This window comes from Octopus bimaculoides, chromosome 10 (assembly GCF_001194135.2).
Source record: "Octopus bimaculoides isolate UCB-OBI-ISO-001 chromosome 10, ASM119413v2, whole genome shotgun sequence".
Lineage (NCBI taxonomy): Eukaryota > Metazoa > Mollusca > Cephalopoda > Octopoda > Octopodidae > Octopus > Octopus bimaculoides.
In genome coordinates, this window is record NC_068990.1 from 16,281,558 (window position 1) to 16,308,752 (window position 27,195).

A 27,195-nucleotide genomic window follows, 5' to 3' on the forward strand; every position below is an offset into this window, starting at 1 on the left:
GTGTATGTGGGAAGGTATAAGTGTCATCAAAGGAATTAAAAAGCAGTTAAAAGTAAAAGAAAACAGTGATTTTTAAAATCTATTTCTTTATGAGATTTTTTTTTTCATTGAGTTACAGTCCCTGCATTGTTCCACCTTTCATCAGAAATACTGTAAACGAGTAATTGGCTTTTTTTAAAATCTTGTAACCAATGACAGACATTATTGTTTGCCAGTGCAGTATAGAATGGAAAATAGCACAATTGCAAATTCATTGATTTAAAAAAAATATATATTTTCTTCTCTAAAATACTCAATATTGAACATTTGCTATTCCCATAATTATAATAAAAATTGCCTTTTCTGCAATTTACTTACATTATTGCACATCTAGGCAGAAACTATTATAACAATGTAAAAACAAGTATTTTTTCTTCTTTTTCTTGGACATCTGTTGTTGGTTTCCATTTAAGAAGAAAAGTTGTGGTAGTGGCTTACAGTGGAGATCTCGAGCCATGTGTTGTATGACTCAATGTTTTAACAGTACTTCAGTAGCAAAATTACCAACAATTCAAGGCTCTAGAACCCTGAAATGACTCAGAGCCTAATGTCTCCTCATATCTTTCCTTCTGAAAATATTTTGACTACACCCAACAAATTCTATATATCTATTTATGGGGATTATCTTTACTTTCACCAACTACAAATTTCTGTGAAATACTGGTATGAAAATGTTAATAGGCTATATCTGTATTAATTTAATATATATTAATATGCTACATCTGTATTAATTTGATATATATATTAATATGCTACATGAATATACTACATCTGTATTAATTTAATTTCGTACATTGGGCCTCACCGAGGCGATGACTACGGACCGAGACCTTTGGAAATGTGCTGTGCGTGAGAAGACCCGGCAAGCCAAGTAAGATCGTTGCCAGTGCCCCTGGACTGGTTCTTGTGCGGGTGGCACATGAGATGCACCATTTTGAGCGTGGCCGTTGCCAGTACTGCCTGACTGGCTCCTGTAGGATTTTCGAGCGAGATCGTTGCCAGTGCCCCTGGACTGGCTTGTGCGGGTGGCACATAAAAGACACCATTTCGAGCGTGGCTGTTTTCGTGCGGGTGACACGTAAAAGCACCCACTACACTCTCTGAGTGGTTGGCGTTAGGAAGGGCATCCAGCTGTAGAAACTCTGCCAAATCAGACTGGAGCCTGGTGTTGCCATCCGGTTTCACCAGTCCTCAGTCAAATCGTCCAACCCATGCTAGCATGGAAAGCGGACGTTAAACGATGATGATGATGATGATGATATGCTACATTGATATTCTGTATTCTATCTAATAATGTCAAAAATGCAAAATGAAGATCTATATACCTCTATTAATATATTCACAATATCTGAATTTAATATCAAAAGTGTATAAATAAAAATATATACTATATCAATAAGTCAGCAAGCTGGCAGAATTGTTAGCATGCTGGGTGAAATGCTTAGCAACATTTCATCTGTATTTATCCGAGTTCAAATTCCACCGAGATTGACTTTGCTTTTCATCTTTTTGGGGTCAACAAAATAAATACTAATTGAGCACTGGGGCTGATATAATCAACCCCCCTCTCCACTGCCACTGAACCTACAGGCTTTATGCTAAAATTAATATATCATATATCCTCTTCTGTATTCTTAAAACAAAATGAGAATTGTATATCTCTTAATGTACAATATCTTTATTTAAAATCAAACCTTCATGTATTTTTTCGAGATACTGTATCTGTAATACAGTATATACTATGTCCTTTGCTATATTCTTAAATATGGAAAACAAATGTAAATTGATGTACATTTATTAATATACTCAGAATATCTTCATTTAAAAACAAACCTTCATATATTTTTGTTTGCAATATCTGTATTAATATAGTATATATTAATATATTAATGTATCTTAAATATTAAAACAAGAATATGAAAATTGATGTACATTGTCACATCTTAATTTAAAAATCAGACCTTCATGTTTTTTGAGATAATACATTAAATGATTAAGAGTTAGTGAATACAAATATGAAGATTTTATGAAAGTCTTCATGTTGCCTGGTTAAATTACTTTGCTTACTACATGTTAATATATTCCAAGGTGGTCGTATTTCCCCAAGAATCTTTAGCAAATGGTTGCTGAGAAAATTTTTTTACTTCAAAATCTTTTACTATGATGCCTGATCAAAAAGTATCAGGACTGTTGTTATGGTAACAGAGCTAAAGTACTCAGAGTGAAGCTTGCTTGGTACAAATTGACCTTGAAATCTGTTGTGCATGCACACTAAGTTATAATTTCTTACTCAGTTCTGTTGTTTATAGCAGTGCTTGGAAGTAAAGTGTGTATAGTGTGGTTATCTCAAAAATAAGACTGAGTTTCAGCTGTGCAAAAGCTTCTTGATTGTGTCAAGGAAGAGGACATATTTTCGAAAATGGTTTTAACAAGTGACAAATTGTGAGTCTATGGCTATGACCCTGAAACCAATGCTCAGTCTTCATAATGCAAGACACCAACAAGAAAAAGGCACTCAGCACATTTAGTGTTACATGTATTATTATTTTAAAAAGTTTGATTTGGCTCCATGTGACTTAAAGCTTGTGGGCTTCTTGGAGAAACCCATCTTGTTCAAGCGTAGGTTTCTGAATTTGGTAAATAGCTTAGTAACTGGTGGTTTACGAGTACTGTGGAGAAACTGTGCTGAAGAAGTGACAATATTTAACCCATTTTAATATCAACCCACCTAAGACCATCCTTGGTTCTGTGATACGCATTTTCTGTTTTAAAGTGATTTAAATTAAAACTGTCCTTCAAAATTTCATGTTAATTTGTATTCCAAATATCAGGTTAATAACCAAAAAATATTAGTCTATGATATTCTTCATCTTTTTAAAAAATTAAACTGAAACAAAGGTTGAGTAATGCAGTTTTATATTTTTGAGATGAGGAATTATATTATGTATACTGTTTATGTGAGTGAGACTGGTGTCCTCATCTTCATTGTTGCTTTCACTACATTTCAGCTATTGTATGCTCCAGCCTTGTTCAGGTGTCTTCTGCTATACTCAGTTGTTGTATTGGAATTTTGAGCCTAACCTTTTATTTAACCCAGGGTGCACACTGTTCTCATTCTACTCTTTGCGTTTTGTGGCATTTTTGCTTCAGTTGATTTTTTATGGAGTGTACAACAGGGAAAAGCAACAATCAAGATGACACCAGTCTGACTAATATAAACATAAAAGCAGAGTGTTTCTATAGAAATTTAGTACTGAAAAGTATAAGCAGACTTATATTCAAAGACATCCCAGCCATGACCATCCAGTCATTTTATAGTTAACCACAGTAAATCCCAGACTACATCTTCCAATGATGGTAGGGTGTGATTTAATCCTTTACATATCAACCCATCTGAGACCACTTCTGGTTCTATGATGCAACCTTTTTGTTTTAAAGAGGTCTAAATTCAATTTCTTCCATTAAAATCTCATTTTAATTAATGTTCCAAACACCAAGTTAACCACAGAGTATTTGACTAAGCCTCTTCATTATTTTCAAAATAGTAAAAACAGCAACAGAAATATGGTAACAAAAGAGTCAAGATATTCATTATGTGGTGGATGGTAGTGACTTGCTTATTCAGCACAATAATTATTCTCTAAATTAGATTAAGGTGGTTTAGGCTGGTGTGGCAAAAGGAATATTAAAAAATACTGTTATCTTTTATTGCAGCATTTGCTTTCTCTTAACAATTGTCTTTAAGAAGTCTCCATTTCTAAATGGCTTTTTTCTAGGATATTCGTAAACATTTGAAAAAACAGAAACCTTCTGAAACGGTAGCACCACCAGTTCCTGTCGACCGCATGTTCTATCCTAGCACTGGAAGCTACGACAGAGTTGGGAGTGGGGCCTGTGACTGTAGCAGGACACAAACAGGTATCAACACGGCTAACAGGTGAGCATGTCTTATCTTGATTAACTGACAGCAATGGATTAGCAATAATGGTAGCATGGTAGACTACAAATAGGTGTGTGTGTGTGTGTGATTGAGTAATACAGATATATATATATATATATATATATGTAATAACACACATATATGCATTATGTATATCTCATAAGTTAAATAGCAATCTTAGTGTGTAGATAGGAATTCCTATATGAGTACACCCAAAGAACTTAAGTCATTGTTCAGTGTAAGATATTTGGTCAAGCGTAGTCCAAGCTGTTGCCACTTTCTTTTCTAATCTTCAGGTTGTCCTTAATTATTCCTCAGGATGACTGGCAGTAAGTAGCAAAGGTTCAGTGAAAAAAAAACCTCTTCATTTGTATGATTTTGCTTGGAAGGGGCAGTAATCTGGCAGTATTAAATGTAAGTTTTGCCCCCTGGATTGTCAGCAATTATTCAGGTTAAAAGAAATTTTAATTAAGAAAAGTAATTTTAAGCATGTATATGCTTTGTTGTGGTAAATTATTCAGATTATTTGTTGGTGTGTAAGTTGTTGCAAGTGGTTAGGATGGTTACGTAGATTTTTTATCAACATCTTTACATGCATCTACATGTATAAAGGTGTTGATATGGACATTGCATATATTTTGTGGGAATCGTGAAGTGTAAATTGTCAGTTCTTTTAATGGAGAGAGAAAGAAAGTAGTTTGATTTATTGGCATGGTGATTGGTGCAGTTATTAGCTTGGTTTAGGTAGTATCTTCCAGTTGGACAGGAAAAATTTGTCTTTATTGGTACATTTGGTGAATATCTCTTTTCTTTAGTTAGCTCTTGTGGTTCTTCACCTTTGTTCTGTGTATGCTATTTACATAAACTCCATTTTTTTATCCATTCATGGATGCTGTAATTGATGTTGCCTCTCAGTTTCTACATGTAGAATCTGGAAGATTGATCTCAAAATGTGGAGTTGACAAAGACTGAGATAACTGGCATTTCATTATGTTTGATAACATTTGTCCATAATGGCAAAAGTGAGGTCTTAAAAGTATTAGGTTTATGTCTATACTCTCACTCAATCCCCCCAGCATCCACTCTGTTCCCCTTCTCTCATCTTCCTGCATCCATCGCTCTGTTATGCTTCTAACAATGACTCTATTCAACTGCTGTGATCATATGAAAGCAGAATCTACACATATTTCTTCCCCTTGGCACTACTAGTTACCTTCCCATCCTAATATTTATTACTGGTAACTCCTCTACCCTTGTACGTCATTCAGTGCATTCACCTCTACTCCAACTGTCACCAAACCACCTGTCACTCTCTTCTCACACTGTTATGAACTTATCTCTCCTTACCTTCCTATCTTCAATCTATATTCTCTCTTATACACATCTTCTTGTACATTGAGAGTATGCTCTGACATCTTAACATCAACATTATTATCTTCTCAGCTATTCCCATCCATTCCTTTATAATGCAAGGTAACCATGTATCTCTTCCATATTAAGACACTTGTGCCTGTCCTTCTAATTTACTTTAGCTGCTCAACACTAAGCATAATGCCGCCTCACCTAGTGTATTCATAAAAAAATTGTGCACATTTCTGAATTGCTGTGTTCTGCGCATATGGCAACAATAATTGAATGTCTTTTCATTTCTTGCATTAACATTTTATCTGCCATGAGGGATCTGAAAGAAATACAAGCCTTTTGATTAGTTTGAAGAGGGCAATGTACTGATAATTGTGTCCTCAAATACCCATTACACTATATTTATAAAAACTTTTTTCCATTTCTTTTTACACCCATTTTTTCATGATTGCATCAGTTGGATGAATATGTTACATGAAGTATTGTTTACAGCTGGATACCTTTCTTGTTGCTAACCTTTACCTATTTTTCAAGTGTTAGCAACTCCTTTTCCATGCAGCTTCAAATGCACAAAGTGACTAGGTGATTTGTTCAAAGAAACCAACAACAACACTGCCTGCTGCTTATTTATGCAAGTGATTGCAGGTGTAAACAAGTAGATGACACACATGCATGTACACACACACACACACACACCAGTCATCCAAAGTTTTGTTCAACTCAGAGCTATTAAAGAGACTTACCCAATGTGGGACTGAACTTGTGGCCATGCTGTGACACAGCTATGTATGTATTTGTGTGTGTACGATGAAGTATATAAAAAAAATATACATGCATCTGAAAAACTCTGTGAATATGATCTTTACAAAATACATTAATAAAATTTTTGCAGCAACTCGTGTTTCATGACTGAACAAAATTTTATACATTTGTGAGTCATAAAGATTGTTTTCATCATCAGCATTTATCATTCTGCAATGATATGACACTAGTTATATATGATATATATATATATATATATATATATATAATGCATAGTCGTTTACATATTATGTATATGTGAGTGAAGGAAGAGAGAGAATTATACATTAATACATATTGTGCTATTTTCAGGAAGTTAACTACACCAAAATTTAACACTTTGTTTAGTACAAATCAACCAATTCTACCATGGAAGCGTCCACGGTATCGCAAGAAGATATTGAAGCGTAAATTTAAGCGTAAGTTTAAGCGTAACCGGAAAGACAGTAAACATGAATGCCGTGTTCCGAATATGAAATGTTTTACACATGACAACGATCACTGGAAAACCCCACCTTACTGGAACTGTAAGTTTCCTTTTAATTCTATACAAACACAGCTTGTCATCTCTTGACTATTGCATGCAACCCTAAATTCAGAAGGTATTTATGTCTTTTCCCAAAATATTAAGAAATATTTCAGATACACATTGGCATTTCATAAAGTTGAGGAGAATGTTGAATTGTATTTCATATGAAATAAACTATGTGCATTTCTTATTTATTTATTTCACTATTTCTAGGAAATGAACTAAATTACTTTGAACCATATATGTTTCTTCTTTCTGTTATCTTTGTTATTGTTGAGCTAGTCCTATTTGATGTATAGTGGTATAAAAATATAATCTAAATGGACAATAACAATTATGTTAATTTTATTTATAAGTTTGTTGTAATAACTAATGTGAAAATCTTTGAACTAATTTTGTATCTATTTGGATATCTAAGTTAAGGTAGTTTATATACATACATATACACATACACACCCATATGTATAAATCTAAATTGAAGTCTTTTATATATATATTGATAAACACCAATATATATATAATATCGGACAAGATGATTCCTGTTTATCTTAATTTCATAAGTTCTGCAGATATTATTGATTGTAATACTGGATAGAATTTTCAGTTATATTCCATAGCTTCTCTCTACCCCCTCTCTTTTCCTGACACTCACATACACACACACACTGCAGGCACAAATACTTACACATAATCTCACTTGTATACATCAGAGACATAACAGGTTCAGTTGATAGCATGCTGGTCAGTCACCCAAAGGATCCAGAGTTCATATTCTAGTGTTAATACTGTGCTATGGACTTTTTTTCTCATCAATAATCCTGGGCTATAATTCTGGCGAAACACATCCTCACCCATATTTCTAATCTTTATTGTTAAGGTAAACCTCAATGCTACTGTTATAAGAATTTGGGAAAATTGGTGAAACAGTGTTTTGCAATTGGAGTGCTTCTCCTGGAATCAGCCTTCAAACCATGGTGAACTAATATGAAATACTTCCTTATTTTCAAATCTGACTGGAACAGAAGCAATATGTTTTATCAGGAATATGGTAACAAAAGTGTTAAGTAGATTATGTTTCCAAGCAAGGTAATATTTCCTTCTGGTCAGATATGGTTTTTATTGGAAGATCAGAAACAAACAACATCACTTGTATGACAGTGACACTCATTTACAACCATCGTGATGTGAACACAAGATGCGCATGCATGCGTGTGTGCACACAGTGGATTTCTTTTAGTTTCTGTTTACCAGATCCACTTGCAAGAATTTGGTTGGGTTAGGGATATAGTAGATGACCCTTGTCCAGTGTGCTATACTGTGAGACAACCTGAGACCACATGGTTGAGAAGCAAACTTCTTAATCCCCACAGCCATATCCACACCTATGAAATGCATGTGATAATGAAATTTCTCATTTATTTATCTTTAACAATTCAAATGATCTGAATGGAGAAGATTATAATGATGTCTTTATTTCTCAATCACAATGTTCTCAATAGTTAAATGTCTTTTACAGAGAAAATTCATTTAATATGGAGTTCACCTTAAAATTCACCCTAGAATCACACTTGTTTCAATGACAACTGCATGCGCTGTGCATTATGAAATGAATCTCTGCTCATCATAAAGTCATAGTAATCTGTCACTATTAAGAATATCAACAAGGGTCCTGTTCAAAAGTATTTCTTTGGTGGTTGTCAAATGAAATGCAGTTTCTAACCATCAACAATTATTAGAAATCAGTAAATTATTATTATTATTATTGAAGACATTGCACAGTATCCAATATTGTGATGTTGATTGAAGATATTGTGTGTACCAGGGATTTGAACTGCCTGTCAAGTCACAATAAGGACCTCAGACTGACCACACTTTATGCAGTATGCTTACAGTTCCAAGAAAAGTTGGTCTTTGTAATACACCGAAATCATAGAGCATTTCTGAAGTGTGTAGATGTTTCTTCAGGTTTGGTGGTATTGAACCCAATGCTCTAATGAAACAGGAACAAACTTTGTTTGATTCTTGCAGCTGCCACAACTTGGCAATCTCAATTTTCAGGTCTTCATATTTGTCGACCTTTTCTCTTTCTTTCAATGTTTTGCACTACCTTGTCATGCCTGTGCTTGTACTCCTTCTGTGCAAGACTTTCACAAGCACTAACAATGTGAGTCACACTTTCGACCCTCGTCCCACACATTCCGCAGAGGTTTGTTGTACTTGTGTGGTATATATCCCTTTTCACTGAGTTGGTATTCAATACCTGGTCTTGGGTAGCAATGATTAGGCTTTCAGTCTTCTTTTTAAGGTCACTTTTGCTGAGCCACATCCATGATGCTTCCTGGTCTTTTAATTGTTAGTTTCACAGTGGAACTGACCATGTAATTCCATGTGGCATAGTGTTCTTTCTCTCTCGTTGGCTATTCATGATCAAAATTCATTAGCACTCAGCTCTTTCTGCATCTGTCTACCTGTCTTTCTGTCTGTGTGTCTGTATCTCCATCTATCTGTAATTCTGTCTCCCTATCAATCAGCCAATCATATTTTCAAGACTATATAACAATGCCAATCATTCTTGTTAAAAGGTTAAATCTGATCTTTTATTGATTTATTTTTTTCTTATTTTACACCTTTCGTTCAGAATGATTTTATTAACAGTTTCCTCCTCAATTCAAACTCAATATTGACAGATTTAAACCCATATCATGAATTAAGCTATAATAACATATTCACTTAAAATATATCACTTGCTATAAGGGACAAGTGTAAAACATTATTTTCTATAATCAACATATACCAAATTTTCTATAACTTTGGTATTTTTTCATTAATCATCTTATTCACATTATCAATTATCTTTATCTGTTTCTAACCCTTAATGATCACTGTTTACTTTCATCATCATTTTAACGACCACTTTTCCATGCTTGCGTGGATCAGATGGAATTTGTTGAAGCAGATTTTCTACATTTGGATGCTCTTCCTATTGTCAACCCTCAGCTGTTTCCAAGAAAGGTATTTTTTTCCACATGGCTGAACACATTTTTCACAGAAGACTGGAAATGATTACCGTTGCTTGTGTGATGGTGATGCTTGTTTAAAACCAATATGTGACACCAGGACAAGGGTGTGCGCATGTGCGTGTGCACACACACACACACACAACATAACATACCCATCATCATTTAAAGTTTGTGTTCCATGCTGGCATGTGTTGGACAGTTTGGCAGAATCTGATGGGTTCAAGGACTGCCTCAAATTCCATTGTCTGTTTTGGCTTGGTTTTTACAGCCGGATGCCCTTTCTGTTTCCAACCACTTTATAGTATATACTTGGCGGATTTTTCTTACCACCAGTAAACAAGTCAAGTTGCTATGTAGCTTGCAAGACTACAAACACCGAGGGGGAGGCAGCTTAATGCTAGGAATGGGGTTGGTGGCTTAACCCTTTAGCATTTAAACCGTCCCTATCTGGCCAAAATATTCCATTTGTTTTATGTTCAAAACTGACCAGATCCAAACTCTCACACTTACCCTGCAATGTTATTCTACATTACACAATCACATCATTGAAATCTGAAGGATATGAGATAATGCAGGATTAATTCAAAACAATGTGAATCAATAAGCATTACGTTTGATTGAATAACCTGAACCCTAAAGGATTAAAGTATTAGAAGAGCGGGGGGGGGGGGTATATGGCAGAGCAGTTTTTTGCTGTAGAGGAGCCATATGACCACTCACATCTTGAAGTGAGGGTGTGGATGAGCAAGTGTAGCTGGAAAGAGTTAAGGTAGTGACGATGAGATATCCGGGTTGCCTCTTAAGGTATGAGGTGAATAGGAGGGCCCAGGGTGGGTGGGAGTTGCAAGAGTATATGGCGGGGAGAGTTGAGAGATGGAAAGAAACACAGGGGAGGGAGTTAAAAACTGTAAAAATTGGATGTGGTGAGTGATGGACAGGCTTCTTTTAGTTTCCATCTACCAAATTCACTCACAAAGCTTTGGTCAGCTCAGGGCTATAGTAGAAGCTACTTGCCCAAAGTGCCACTCAGTGGGACTGAATCTATCACTCTCTTTCTTTGTCTCTCATAGATAACTCAGACACTTGATGCTAGAGAAAAACATGTATTTATTTTTCTAATGGAACCAAACTATAACATAAGAGACACATCACACTGAGTGGAATACATTTTATTTTTTGTTTCTGTCTTGTTTTCTTTATATTTTATATTTGTTATGACTCCATGGTAAATAAAATCTGCACTTTCTCCAGTGAATGATAAATAAATGACTGATTGCGATTTCATCAGTAAATAGTGAATTTGAGCGGGACATGCACACACTAATGCTCACATACACACACAGAGACACGCACATATATATGTATGTATGTATATATATATTTAAGTATTCATTTATATGTATGTGCATACATATATACATACACATATATACACTAAGAAACAAGACTTAACTAATTCAGTCCCAAACTGCATATCATTAAATCTGTACACTGATCCAGAAAGATTTTAGATTAATGAATAGTAATAATAATAATAATAATAATAATTATAAATACTTGGTTGTTTTTCTTGCCAGCTTTCAATGTTTGTGTCTATTTGGAAAGCAGTCCAACAAATCCGTGACTTTGCAATGGTTTAGATTAAAATGTTTTCTTTACACATATTTTAAAAACAAGTTACAGTCAGACACTAATGAATAGACCGGCACTTTAATATGTGCACTGTTTTCACATCTCTCTGTTGGCACATACCTAGGAATATATATATATACACATGCACACGCATGCACACACACATTGTAAGTATATGTGTGGTGGGTGTACATATATATATATATATATATATATATATATATATATATATATATATACGCACAAATTCAAGTGTGTGTGTGTGTATCTTAATGCATACATGTGTACATACATGTGCATCTGTACATAATTCCATGTTTTATTTATAGACACATGTATTTTGTTTATTAGTTCATGTAAAAGAAGGCCAGCTTCTGTCAACATTCTTAAGCTCTTCTAGCATAGAGGAATCAGTCATTAACGGCAAAAGCAATTATTTTTTTTTAAATTGAAACTATATCACATATACAGAGAGAAAGTCTCATAAAGATATGCCTGAAAGGCCACCCTGACACCTCATCACTGATATTTTATCTCTTTCCAGCTCCACTCCCATCCACTCTTCTGTGAGTCGCTGTGTAACTCCCCAACAGCAAGAAATGTTCTGGTTCCTCCTTTCATACTTTTATTTCTCATCTTTTAGCATAAAGGCACCTCTTTCTACTGCAGCCTCATCTCTTACAGATGCATGTGTATGTACACATATGCATTAGGATACATGCACACAGACACACACATATATTTACATGTTTTTATATGGAGACACAGACACACATGAATTTGAGTGTATGTATATAACTGATATATATATATATATATATATATATGTACAGCCACCACACATATACGTATGGCTACAGTGATGTATATATGTAGAGGGTCTTGCAAGCTCCATGGTGAGTTCACTAGTGCTGCTGCCATGAAGAAGAAAAGAAATAATATAGCATCCCACACACTTTGTGAAGTGGTTGGCATTGGGAAGAATACCAGCTGTAGGGGGACCCTGGTAAAGCAGACATTATGCATTGTTTGAACCCATCAGATTCTGTCAGACAATCCAAGCAATGGCAGCATGGAATATGGATGTTAAATGATAGTGACTTGCATAAACACATTTTGATTCTATACCAAAATCTTTCATGAGAATATCTTTGTAATACGTATTTCATGTAGAATACTAGATGCAATCATCATTGTTTAATGTTCACTTTTACTTGCTCCTTTGGATCAGTAGCAGATTTTCTATAACCAGATGTCCGTCTTGTCTTCAATCCTCATCTGTTTCCAAATAAGATAATATTTCTCCATGACCAGATTTATTTTTCATGAAAGACTGGAAATAAACATCATCACTTGTATGATGGTGATGTTTGTTTTACAACCATCAAGAGATGTCAAGACAAGGGCATATGCACGCATGTTCACGCGCGCGCGCGCGCGCACACACCCACACACACACCAAATGTACTCACAAAGCATTGGTTTGCCTGGAGCTATAGAAGTTATTTCCACAAGGTACTATGCAGTGGGACTGAACACAAAACCACATGGCTTATAAGAGAGCTTCTTAAGTACACAGCCACACATGCACCTATAAAATGATTTCTTTTTTTTTTTAGCACTTTTCTCATTGCTTCCAAGAAGATTTTGGATGGCATTGATCACTTCTCTGTCTTAAAAACGTTGATGTTGTTTATCCTTGATATTTTTAGGATAAACATTGATATTGGTGTTAGATAAACATTATTTCATTCTCCTTCAACATTTCCACTCTTGATTCTGTTCGACCCATTTTCTTAACTTATTCTTGAGGAATAATAGTGTGTTAAAGGCTGTGGGCATAGGAAGTTTTCTTTCCTAGCCCCATGGTTTCAGGTTCAGTCTCACTGCATGATACCTTGGGAGTGGGGAAATATCTTCTAATAGAGCCCCATGCTGTCCAGTGCCTAGGGAAACTGGTTTGAAGCCTATTGTATGTGGGTGTTTTTGTTTTTCTCTCCATTTCTTGGTAACCATTGTTGGGTTGTTTACATCCGCATAACAAAGCGGTTCCTTTCTGGGAACTAGTAGAATAAGTGCCAGACTTAAAAAATAAAAAAGTACCGGGGTCTGTTTGATTGATGAAACCTTTCAAGGCAGTGCCCCAGTATGGGCACATATAATAACTGAAGCAAAACAACATGTGAAGACAGTAGAGCAACTTTTGAGTCACTTTACATAAATCTACAAATGCCTTACCCTGACTTGCAAGTAACTTTAGAGACAAGTGAACAGCTGAAGGTCTTCACAGAAAACATCCCACCTTGCTTTATGGATGTCTTTTTGCCCTTAGATTCTTAACTTTTTTTCCCCTTAACTTCTCTAAGGGGACTGAACACACTCATATTATGATTCCTGGATACCCTTGGACTGCCACATTTTGTGCAACTATTTGCCTTTTCACCTACTACTTTCTAGGTGGTCAGGTGTCTTGGGGTCAAAATATCTTGGATGTTGTAACCACTTCAGCCAGAGACACCACTTGTACATAAGTCATACAGGGCAATGTACATGGCCAAAAGAAGGCAATAGTAAACAAAATTTATATATACATACATGTGTGTGTGTGTTTATGTCTGTGTTAGTTGACAACCAATGTTGGTGTTACAGTTCTATGGCATAGTGGTTAAGAGCGTGGGCTACTAACCCCAAGATTCCGAGTTCGATTCCAGGCTGTGACCAGAATAATAATAATAATAATAATAATTACATCGAAAAATACCTTAGAAATGAGAACTTAGGTTCGAAATTTCCCCAAGACACCCAATGAAGGCTGAAACGTATTAACAACAAACATGATGAGGACAAATATCCGTCAAATGTAAATAATGTGCAATGTTGGTGTGTTTACATCTCTGTAACTTAGCAGTTTGGCAAAAGAGACTGATAGAATAAATACTAGGTTAAAAAAATAAGACTAAAAGTTCTTCAAGGCTGTGCCCCAGCATGGCTGCAGTTTAATGACTGAAACAAGCAAAAGATAAAAAATGTGTATATATATATATATGAAGTGGAACAGTAGAATTCAAAGAAATCTGTGATGTTGTGTCATCATCATTGTTTAATGTCCATGCTGTTTTGAGTTGAGAAAATATAAAATTCAAAAAGTTTGCAAAGTAGAAAGAATTAGTTTTTTGTGTGAATAATGTGTTCTACTTTGTGAAACTTCTTGTTTAGATATATTTTCATCATTCTTTATACATGCATGTCATACAGCTTGCCTGGCTGGTTGTTATTGCATTAACCATTTCAAAATATGCAAGTGTTATATTTCCACAGATAATATGTAATTTATATCTGTCTATCTTTTTACTTACTTATAATAAATAATAGATTGTTATGAAATAATTCATTCCAACTCCATTTTAGAGTCTCTATGTTTCTAAAAATAATAATTTCTTTTTCATGTTTTTTTTTTAAAATCATTTCCATTTTTGTATTTGGTTTGCAAGATTCTTGATGTGAAACAAATTTTGTTGTCTTGGGTAAGTCATTACACTGGTAATAATAATAACATATGCACAGGTTCAGTTCCACTTCTTTATTAGTCAATTGGTTAAATATCTCACTAACTAACTAATCAATCATATGTTTAATGTGTTGGTTAAACAATGAACCAATTGATTGAACCTGTGCATGTATTATCATTATTGGCATAATGGCTCTCCCAAGACAACAAAATTTTAAAAATCATTTCTCTGTCAAAACTTCAGGGATATAATATTTTAGGATGTTTTTTTTTTATGATGAGGTACTTGGCTAACTAAAATGTCTGTGTAGTACCTAGTGTCTACAAGATTAACACTTTTGCCACCATATTCTTGCCTATGTATTAATGAATTTTGAAGACTTGATAATATAAACTTGTTATTATTAATCTGGTCTAAGGCAGTGGGCTGGCAGAACTGTTCGTACACTGGACAAAATGCTTAATGGCATTTCATATACCTTTACATTCTGAGTTCAAATTCCACCAAGGTCAACTTTGTCTTTCATCCTTTCGAGGTTGATGAAATAAATACCATTTGAGCACTGGGGTCAATGTAATCAACTTAATCCCTCCCCCGAAATTTCAGGCATTGTGCCCTAGAGTAGAAAAGATTATTATTCTGATATTTGGAACATAGCTCAATATTAAATTTTGCTAAAAGGTTTTCAGATCCCTTTAAAGCATGGAATTTGTATCATAGAACCAGGGATGGTTTCAAAACTAACAGACTAATGTCTTGTGATGTTCAGTTTGAGGACATGATCTTTATGTTAGTAGCTCAGCACTTCTACCATGGAGATGGCACACCTTAATTTAATTTAAAATATTATAAGCTCACTTTTTTTTTTTAATCATCATTCATCATCATTTTAACATTCACTCTCCCATGCTTGCACAAGCTGGACAGAATTCATTGAGGCAAATTTTCTACAACTGAATACCTTTCCTGTCACCAACCCTCACCTGCTTTCGACTAAGGTGATATTTCCCCTTGGCCAGCTGGACATGTTTTCATGGAAACATTACTTGTATGACAGTGACACTCATTTACAACTATCACACGATGTCAAGATAAGGAGACATAAACAGAGAGAGAGGGAGAGAAAGGGAGGAGGGATTTTTTAAATTTCCATCTACCAAATTCACTCGTGCGGCTTTGGTCAGCCCAGTGCTATAGTAGATACTTGTCCAATGTGCTTTGCAGTGGGGTTGATCCCTAAGCCATATGATTGGGAAGCGAACTTCTTAACCACACAACTAGGCAAAAAAAGAAAAAGAAAGAAAAAAACATAGTTACAAACCCAGCAGTTAAAAAATTTCTATAAAAGATAACACTTCAAGCTGAGCGTAAGTTATACCCAATATATTCTAATGTACAATATATTTGGTTATGGTTGTTATTTAGTCAAGCAAAAGCAACTAGAAAGAAATGTGCTTTTCCCTATATGTATGTATGTATGTATATAAATTTTGTTGGTTTTTATGTTGTGTATTGTATGTTTCTGATAGCTTTGCAAATTGCTGACAATTATTATACCTTCTAAACAGTGAAAAGTGATTCATAATGGTTGACTCAGCACAACAACATTCTCTAACTTTCATGGTCTATGGGTTTGTTATCTGGTCATACATCATTGTATTGCACTGTGTCTATGGGCAAGGCAATAAATTTCCTTGCTTTAACTTTCTAGCTTTGTTAGGAGAAACATTTGAAATACTTTCTTTGTAGGAATCGACACAGTTTAAATTATGCAAGGATGAGATTTTCATTGTTTTCAAACAAAGGATATAGTATCAATGAAGTTTTATTAACTTCAGGAATTACATTGAAATTACCAGTACTTGACTTGTACTTTAATTTCTTTATTTTATTGACCCTGAAAGGTTGAAAGGCAAAGTTAACCTCAGCAAGGATGTAATGAGTCAGAAGAAATACTACCAAAGATTTTCTTTACTTCTCTAACAATCCTGCCATTCCATTGCCTTAAAAATGATAATTGTTTTAATGTCTGTTTCTCCATGCTTGCAAAGGTCAGATGGAGTTAATTAAGCAGATTTTGCATGGCTGCATATTCTGCCTGTTGCCACCTCTCACCTGTTTCTAAACAAGGTAATATTTCCCCAGGGCCAGACATGTTTTCACTGAAGATTGGAAATGAATTACACTGCTTTTATAACAGTGACACTCCTTTACAACTATTAATAGATGTCAAAACAAGGAGATACAAACACACACACATGTATGTACGACAGGTGTCTTTCAGTTTCTACCAAATCACTTCACAATGCTTTGCCCAGCCCAGATCTAAAGTAGAAGATACCTAAGCTGCTATGCAGTGGGACTGAACCTGAAGCTATGTGGTTGGAAAACAAACTCCTGAAATTCTGGGAGAAGGGCTAGTTCATTGCAATAGCCCCTGAGCTCAACTGGTACTTATTTTATCAATCTCCAAAGAATGAAAGGCTAAGCCAACTTCAGTACAATTTGAACTCGGAGACGGATGAAATGCTGCCAAGCCTTTTGCCCAGTGTGCTCACGATTCTGCAAACTCACCATCTTAATAATAATAAATAATGAGTTTCTGTTTTAGGCACAGGACCAACAGTTTTGAGGGGAAGGTGTAAGTCGATACCATCAATCTTAGTATTGGGCTGATGCTTTACTTTATTGAGAATTTATTCATGTTAATATGTCTACTCCTGATATTCTTACATACATGAACATTAGCACACACACATACACACCTACCTACAATATAACCTCTTGCTGTTTTTTCTAGACTCCACTTGCAACCCATTGCATTACTCACTAGGTGTTACTTCACACCAACTCAGCAGTTTCTCAACACACACATCGTTCGTGTGTGTGTTTGTGTACACACACACTCACTTGTTCCTGCATGTCTATACATTTAACAAAAGGGCTATGGAGTATAAATCAATGCAAATTAATAGTTTGTTCCACCTACTATATTAAGATATCATTAACCTTTCTGTTTTACTGATCTGCAAGAAGCCAGCTTAATCCAAGCTATATAATCTGCTTTAGGGTTCAAATAGAGTTAACCCTCAGTTAAACTGGATCAGCTGTCAGCTAGTTTACAACTCAACTTACACATTCATAGTACTTTCTCACTCATTATTAGTGTCGACTTCACATGTTTATCAAGTGGCCTTTAATCCTCTTCTTTCCTTCCTTTCTTTCTCTTTTCCTCCTCCCCTCCTTTTCCCACTTCTTCTTCTTCTTCTCATTATTATTATTATTATTATTATTATTATCATTATTATTATTATTATTATTATTATTATTATTATCATTATTATTATTATTATTATTATCATCCTCTTTCAATTTTGTTTCCATTTCTTGCCAATTGTCTCCTTGACACCTAGGGCAAAGAAACTCACTGTATATATCGATAGACCATTAAAATAAAAACACCAGATTGTTCATTTACAAAGTCATGTGATAGAAAAAAGGGAAAGAAAGAGAGAAAAAGGAAAGAAGAAAATTTTTTTGTAAAAATGAAAAAGAAAAGAGGGAAAAAAGGAAAGAAAATTCACAGCGCCAGTGCTCTTCTCAATACGTGTGACCAGTCACCAGTTAAGACAATCTTATGCCTGGATGGTAAGCCAGGGATCATCCTCAAAAATTTTTTCAGTTCTTCTTTTCTTTTCCTAATCATTAGCATGTGAAACAGAGTGCTTAGCAGCATTTCTTCTGACTTCACATTCTAAGTTCAAATGCCACTGGGGTTGACTTTGCTTTTCATCCTTTCAGGGTGGATGAAATAAGTACCAGTCAAGCACTGGAGTCAATATATTTAATTACCCCCTTCCCCACCAGAATTTTAAGCCTTTATCCTTATAACACAAGGTATGATTATTATTATTATTATTATTAGTAGTAGTAGTAAGGCAACAAGCTGGCAGAGTCATTAGCACACTGAGCAAAATGCTTTGCAGTATTTCATGTCTTCACAGTCTAAGTTCAAATTCCACCAAGGTCGACATTGCTTTTCATCCTTTCAGGCTCAGTAAAATAGTACCAGTTGAGTACTGGGGTTCACATAATTGACTTAGCCCACCCCAAAATTGCTGGCCTTGTGCCAAAATTTGAAACCATTATTATTATTGTTATTATTATTATTAGTAGTAGTAGTAGTAGTAGTAATAGTAGTAGTAGTAAAGTGGCAAGCTAGCAGAATCATTAATGCATTGAACAAAATGCTTTGCAATATTTATTCCAGATTTCTACATTCTGAGTTCAAATCTTTGCTTTTCATCCTTTCAGGGTTGATAAAATAAAGTACAAGTCAAGTACAAATCTCTGCCTAAATTTGAAACAATTATTATAATTAAGTCAATGCATTGGCAGGATCGTTAGCACATCAGGAAAATTTTCTCGGGGTATTTCTTCTGGCTCGTTACATTCTAGGTTCAAATTCTGTTGAAGTTAATCTTGCCTTTTATTCTTTAAAGATCAGTAAAATAAAGAAACTGAAGTACCAGTCAAATAATGAGGTCAATGGAATCAATTACCCCTTCCCCAAATTTCTGGTCTTGAGTCTGTATCAGAAACAAATGGGTAGATGATAATTATATAGAATCTTATCAGGTGGATTCTACTTGGAATTCAAAAGGCTCAGCCTTGTCATATACACACTGAGTCAACCACTTGTATGTTAATTCAGGGGCAGGTAATTTAGTAGATCAAACAACTGAATCCTCATTGTTAAATGTCAGTAATCCACTATATCATGGTACCTAGTGTTCAGTTATTCTAGTCATCAAAATTTTCTACAATTTTGGGCTTACCAAGTTCATCTGTAGCCTTTTCTGAGACATAATTCTACCACTTGTGTAACGTGTTGTTTCCACACACACACACACATATATATTACAAATGACCAGTGTAAATTGAGACAAATCTTATCATGACATCACCTATATTCTTCCTACCATATGTTTCATATTTTCCACTTAATGATTACATAGGTATGACTTGTTCAGTGGATAGTTGTTTAGAGCTTCATTTTGAGAAACCAACATCAAACACTTTGCTTCTTTCTTTAAATCCACAATCCAAAGCTCCTCCCATGATTTCTCATATTCTTGATGGTTTCTGTGAACCTATCCATGTGACTGTATTCCCCTTCTGTTGGAAATTATTCTGCTTTGGTATGCCTTCTTAAAGTTCATCACAAATAAAAACTAATTCTATCGCAGCATGTTTAAGTGGTTCTTCTTCACTCTTTACTGACCCTAGTTCTTCATTCACTCAGTCCGAAATGCTAATAAGTCCTCCCCCTCCAATCTTCCATTTATATGTATAAACAACTGACATTTGCCCTTGGGTGAAACACTTCATGCATAGTTAGGGTTTTTCTCATTCTCCTTTGTAACATTTCTATTTCATCTTTCATCTATTTTTTTTAGAATACATGACAGCATCTAGCTGTCACATTTATCAAATTCCTTGAATTAAGTTTGAATTTCAATACAATCTTTAATTATTTTCAAACATTTTTTTTTTAACTTCTTGTTTCACTTTCTTGTGTATGATATCAAGTTCCAGTATACCAAGATATTTGTGACCATTATCATCAAGTTCTAAAATCCGTTCTCCCAATAAGATTATTCCATTGGTATGGGCTCCCTTTCCTCTCTCCATGGCTAAAGTCACACATTTGGATATACCAAACTCTATTCTAATATCACTACAACACTCTTACCATTTTGATATTTGATTTGATCACCTTGCCAGACTTTGTAAATATCTTGAAGTCATCCATGAAGAAATGATTTAGAGAAAGTGTATTTCTCACTAGTTTATTGCCGAAGTTGACTTTTCTAAGAGTCATGGAAATAGGTATTATTATTATTATTAATATTATTATTATTATAAAGGCGGTGAGCTGGTAGAATCATTAGAGCATTGGACAAAATGCCTATGCCATTTTTTTTTTCCAGTTTAGCAGACTCACTAATAACTGTCACAATATCTTATAGTCCAAAAGTTTTCAAGCTTTTATAACTACTTAAATGCCTCACTGAACGTTTTCCAGCTCTTGATGTTGTGGTTTCAACTCCAGCTGGGGGTCAATTTCACCTTTCATCTTTTGGTGTCAATAAAATAAATCACCAATCACCACCATCATCATCACTGTTTAATGTCCTCCTTCCATGCTAGTATGGGTTGGAAGGTTTGACAGGAGCTGGCCAGGCAGGAGCCTGCACTAGACTTCTGTGTTCATTTTGGCATGGTTTTTATGGCTGGATGCCCTTCCTAACACCAACCACTCTGCAGAGTAGATTGAGTGCTCTTTATGTGGCACAAACACAGGTGAGATCAGTTTGGTGTGGTTTTTACAGCTGGATGCCCTTCCAAATGCTTTTCACTTTACAATGTGGACTAAATGCTCTTTAAGTGGCACCAGCACTGGCAGGGTTACCAAGTAACTTGCAAGAAGTACTTAAATTGAATGAATCAACTAAACCCTTCCCCTCAAAATTGCTGACCTTGTACATAAATCCACAGAGCTGGTGAAATCTTTAGAGTATCAGATAAAATGCTTCATGTCATTTCTTCCAGGTCTTACCTGTTAAAGTTGTAGGTCATTACAGGTATAGCTAAGGTATTGATTGCATTTATCCTGTTCACATTAAGTTGGCTCTTCAGGATAGCTTCAACTCTACAATAACATTATTTCTGTATTCTTTGCACATTTGTGAATGCTGAATGGCATCCTCTTCTCATACACCTAAATATTTGTAATTTTTTCCCAGATTCTAAGTCCTTGATGTTGGTAGACTTGTCTGTTTGTAAATTGTTCTTTGCAGGAGTTTTCTCTTGAAGAATGAAGTTTTAGCACATTTATCATGACCAAACTCCATTCCAATATCATCACTGTTAAAAGTCATTCAAGTTATTGATTATCTTCTGTGAAAAGCTTCAGATCATTCATGTACAATTGGTGATTGATTTGTCTTTCGCATACTCATGCTTTGTATCATTCAACAGCTTACTTAGAAGAACACCATTTCACCTGTCTTCACATTCTGATTTCAAATTCCACTGAAGTCAACTTTGCTTTCCACCCTTTCAGGGTTGATAAAATAAATACCAGTTGAAGTCAGCATAATTGACTTTCCCCTCCTCTCCACTTTGCTGAACTTGTGTCAAATTTAAAAAGAATTATTTTATTATTATTATTATTATTATTATTATTATTATTATTATTATTATTATTATTATTAATACTTTGACCTCTTTTTCTTAAAATCTTTGGTATGATTAAATCTTTGGTATTTGCCAGTTGAAGCAATATTCTTCACATTATCCCTCTAGTAGGGCACCTTTCTCTTTGAACCATAGATTTTTGACCAAAATAAAACTATTATTATTGTAACCGAATCTTTAGCATGCCATTTCATCCTTTTTCACATTCTGAGTTCAAATTCTGCTGAGGTGATTTTTGCTTTTCATCCCTTCAGGCTCAGTGAAATAAATACCAGCCGAACACTAGGGTCAATGTAATCGACTAAGCCCCTCTCCCCAAATTTCAGGCCTTCTGCCAGTAGAAAGTATTATTATTGGACAAGTGTTTTCTTTTATAACCCTGAGCTGACCAGTGCTTTGTGAGTCAATTTGTAGATGGAATCTGTGTGGAAGTCTTTGGTGTGTCTGTATCTGCATGTTTGTGTTTGTATCTCCACTGCTTGACAACTGGTGTTGGTTTGTTTACATCCCTGTAACTTAGCAGTTCAGCAAAAAGAACCAATGAAATAAGTGTCCAACTCAAAATAAATACCATGGGCAATTTGTTCAACTAAACACTATAAAGTGGTGCTCCAGGCTGGCCTGAATCCGATGACTGAAATAGTGCAAAAGAATGAAAAAGAGAGAGAACGCATATGCCATTGTAAAAGTCAGGTGTAAATCATTCTCTTAAATACAGCAGTGGTGGTGGTCAAAAGTGGATATATGAAGGCACTTCCTTTGATGGATTAAACCAAACCAAGCAGTGGATTTAGTTAATTATATAGAAGCAATTTTAGTAGATAATTGGTTGGATTTATCATTAGCTACAAACTACTGATTTACAAACAGATTAATCTTTATAAATTCAAATGAACTCACAAAATGTCTCTTAATGTGGAGAAGAGAGAGAGAGAGAGAGAGATTAAATAATGACCATCACTGGTCGACAATGGCTGGCTTAAAACAAATCCTTTACTGTTTGTCTTTTTCCTTTTTCTCTCACCAGTTTTCTTTTTTGTTTATTTGGTTTGTAAAATCTGTGGAGACACTCAGCATTCAAGATTATAAGTATCAGTTAAGGAGAGAATACATAGCTTTTTAGCCCTAACTGTTAAATGTTATTATCATAATGTTTGGTTTTCTAAGCTAGTATGGGTTGGACATAGTTTATTGAGATAAATTTTCTATTGCTTGATGCTCTTCCTATTGCCAACCCCCACTTGCTCCCAAGCAGGGTAATATTTCCCCATGACCAGAAATGTTGTCCTGGAATATTCGAAATGAATGACACTTCCTGTATGACGGGGACAATCATTTGCAACAGTCACATGATGTGAAGACAAGGAGACACATCCACACACACCCACGCATACCGAAACTCACACTTACATACATACACATATATATGAGATGGGCTTCTTTCAGTTTCTATCTACCAAATCCACTTACAAGGCTTTCGTTAGCCTCAAGCTTTAGTAGAAGATACTTGCCTAAAGTGTCATGCAATGGGACTGAACCCGAAACCATGTGGTTGAGAAGCATATTTCCTAGTGTTTGTCTCCGGCAAATATATATCCTACTTGCAAACAAAGGGCTTGGAGAAATTAGGTTGTGTGGTAGTACCATAGGTATGTGTTTTCTGCTGGACTCTTTGGGTGACTTTTGACCTTTGAGTGAGATTTGGGAGACAGAAACTATGCAAGAAGCCCATTGTTTGTGTATGTCAGTGATTTTATATGTACTGGTGTAAGCTGGTGCTGTACCCTTTCATATGAAAAAGAAAATCAGCAACTTAGCTCTTCAATAAATTGAGATCAATAAAATAAATGCCAAACTGAAACAAAATGGATCAGTTATATATATATATATATATATATATAAAACCATTGAAGGAAGGTGGTGCTCCAGTAGGGCCACAACTGAATGGCTAAAACTGATAAAAAAAGAGAAAAAGAAATCAACCTTATGTGGTGAGGGAGGGGGAACAATTGCCTGGTGGTGGTGGTGGGGGGGGGACTCTGAACTGACATCGGTGTTTTTAACTTCTTTTGCTTAAAGCAAGAATTTTTCTTCAAGGTAAACCATTGTGAAAATGCTTCTTTACAGGTCAGATACGTCCCAAACATATTTGAATTGCTTTTTAAAGTTTATTTTCTAACTTTATTTCATTGCATAATTTTAAATGGAGAAGGTAGAGCTATTAATGTATTACTTTACGTAATTTCCTTATTTGTGATTGTCGATGATTTTATTTCATTAGGAAAAAGAGAAAAACAATTAGTGAAGAGGTAAGATCTGTTAGAAATATTTCTTGCAATCAAGGACTTGGAGAACATGTCTCCAGATTTAAACCTTGACTGACTTCAGTTTTTCATCATCATCATCATAATGTCCACTTTACAATGCCTGGGTCAGACTTTTCTATGACCAGATGCCCTTCATGTTGCCAATCTTCACTTGTTTCCAAGCGAGGTAGTATTTCCCTGACTGGACAAGATTTTTTATGGAAAACTGGAAGCAAGTGACTCCACATGTATGATAGTGATGCTTGCTTATAACTATCTTACAATGTCAAGGCAATGAGACCACACACATACACACACAGGGTGCAGCAAAAAAAAACAAAACACTGCCACATTTTACAGGTTGACAAACGTTTCAAGAACAGATACAGTCTCAAACATGATGGTAACTGAGAAAAAAACAATAAATAAAGGTAAAACATTAGCTTCATGAAGATGCTATTACAACCTGCCTGGCTTTACTAGCATCACACCAATGGCCATGTAAAATAGGGGAGGTATTTCTACTGCACTGTTGCACATCTACAATGGATTCTTTCAGTTTGTCTTCTAAATTCATTCACAAGGCTTTGATAAGTTTAGGGCTAAAATAAAAGTCATTTTCTCAAGGTGCCAAACAGGAGATCTTAAACTTGGAACCATGTGGTTGGGAGGTGAACTTGGTAACCATGCAGCCATGCTTGCACCTTATAAAATTGGCTAGTTTTAATATTTTGTGCTTGAATTGTTAAAATATTGAATGTGATAGGGTTGTAAGCCATGTCATGTTGAAAACACCAGTTCTTTTCTGATCACCAAAGTTAAGCAATGTTGATCCTAGTTAGTTCTTATATGGGTGACTACTTTGGAAACCAAGTTGTGATAAGTAAAATCTTTCAGTGGCAGTGCCACAGAAAGGCAACAACCTTCAGCTCAAAAAAATTAAGGTAAATGGGAAAATGCTTGAGTTCAAATCCTACCATGGTTAAGTTTATCATTCATCTTTGATAAAATAAATACCAGTCAAGTACTGGGATGTTGATATAATCAAAGATGCCAAATGTGAGACCTTGAATGTATGTAAGAAATCAATGGAATATTTATAGTCAAAGAGGAAGCACAGCTTTGGTATAAGCTCTGACTTAACAGTATGTTGTTAAAGTTTTTGAGTGTGACCCTTGATAGGGTAAATGTTCTCTGTGGACAAAAATCTCACCTTCCATCACATGTATTTAAGTTCATCCAAGAAAACCCCTGATCCATGTAGCAAGTCAAAACCCTTAAAAGTTAATTCTAATAACAATGTACATACCATGTACAAAGATGTATTTCCTCTGATTTCACTAATTTTCTGTCACCAATTATTCCACTACCTTTTTACTTTTTTGGTTATCTTTACCATAATTCATCAGGAAAAAAAACCCCTTTCATTTGCAAGGTCAGAATAGTATCCATGTTACATGGCTAAATTCTTGTGTTAAACTATAGAATTGTCTACTAAGTTACTCTAGTTACAAGTTCAAGATATTTCCTTACTGGTTATTTAAGCATCTTCAATAATTCAGTATGGTTTGTTTCACATCAAGTTATTTTCTCTTGTTTATTAAGCAATCAGATGTTCATATGATTTCAAGCATTATATTAACTGCAATTAGGCATAGTTTTATTTATTTTAGTTTGTTACTGACAGATCTCATTTCACTTAAACGATTATCTTTTGGTGCTAAAACTTTGTCACACTATTGGCAGTCTGGTCACAGACACATTTCCCCTGCAGAACTGTTAGTTACCAAGTCACAGACAGTTCAATGAAAATTTGGACACCAAATAGTAACTGATTGAATGAAATGAAGGTTTTTGTGTGTGTGTGTGTGTGCTTTGAATGGTTAATATGTGTGTTGGCCACTGTAAATTGCTTTAGTTTGAGAACACAGCTTCGGATCAACCCATTTGCCCAAACAAAGTAAAATTCTGACATTTAATTTCACATTTTAGTTAAAATCATTTCAAATATCATTTGGTGTTAGGCAGTTCCATCTCATCACATACTTCCTCCATGCTTCCGTGACACACTTCCACAAATATTAAACCTAAAGCCTAAAGCAAAACATGACAAAATATATCCAATAATTTGCAAAATAAATTTTGGAAATATTTTTTTATCTTCTTCCTAGTTCCATCAAAGTTTAAGACACGGCATCGGATACGTTCAACTGAATATCTCTCTCAGCTTCATGGGATATCTTGTAAAAAAGATGGTATGGAATGTAGTATCATGGATAACGACCACTGGAAAACACCTCCATTTTGGACTTGTAAGCGATTGTATTTAATGCTTCTGTTTATTTTCTTATTTTAGAGAATGCCTCACCTATTTTTTCAATCCCATATTTCCCCAGTAGTTTTCACTAGTGCTCTTTATTTCTTTGCAATATTCTTCAAAAACACTGACATGATTTTTCAGTTTAAAGTTGCTGTTTTTTTTTTTTTTGTTTTTGCTTGCATTTTCTTCTTTTTCAATTTAAAGAAATCAATCCCTTAAGTAATATCTGTAGATATTTTGGCATTGTTTCGTAATTTAAAACATTAAATGTTTATAGTATATATTTTTTGTTCAAAGTGGCTAAGATATTTGGTGAGGTGCTGTGAAGACTTTCATCCCCAAAAAAGGACATTTTTATTCAAATATAAATAATAATTAGTGTGTGTGTGTGTGTGTGTATATATATATTATATACATACATACATATATATATATACACACATACAGACATGCATATATATATATATATATATA

General features: G+C 34.8%; 1 protein-coding gene across 5 annotated transcripts in view; it reads left to right on the forward strand.

Moving 5' to 3' along the window:
* Positions 1-27,195, forward strand: part of LOC106879980 (extracellular sulfatase Sulf-1) — a 206,452-nt gene that overhangs the window by 148,796 nt on the left and 30,461 nt on the right. For 4 of the 5 annotated variants that reach the window (XM_052971049.1, XM_052971048.1, XM_014929761.2 and 1 more), the window contains 3 exons: positions 3,816-3,976; positions 6,455-6,669; positions 26,573-26,713. In XM_052971049.1, coding sequence (XP_052827009.1) covers positions 3,816-3,976; positions 6,455-6,669; positions 26,573-26,713 — 517 coding nt within the window. The remainder of the gene's footprint in view (positions 1-3,815; positions 3,977-6,454; positions 6,670-26,572; positions 26,714-27,195) is intronic. The other variant, XM_052971051.1, reaches the window with a different exon arrangement.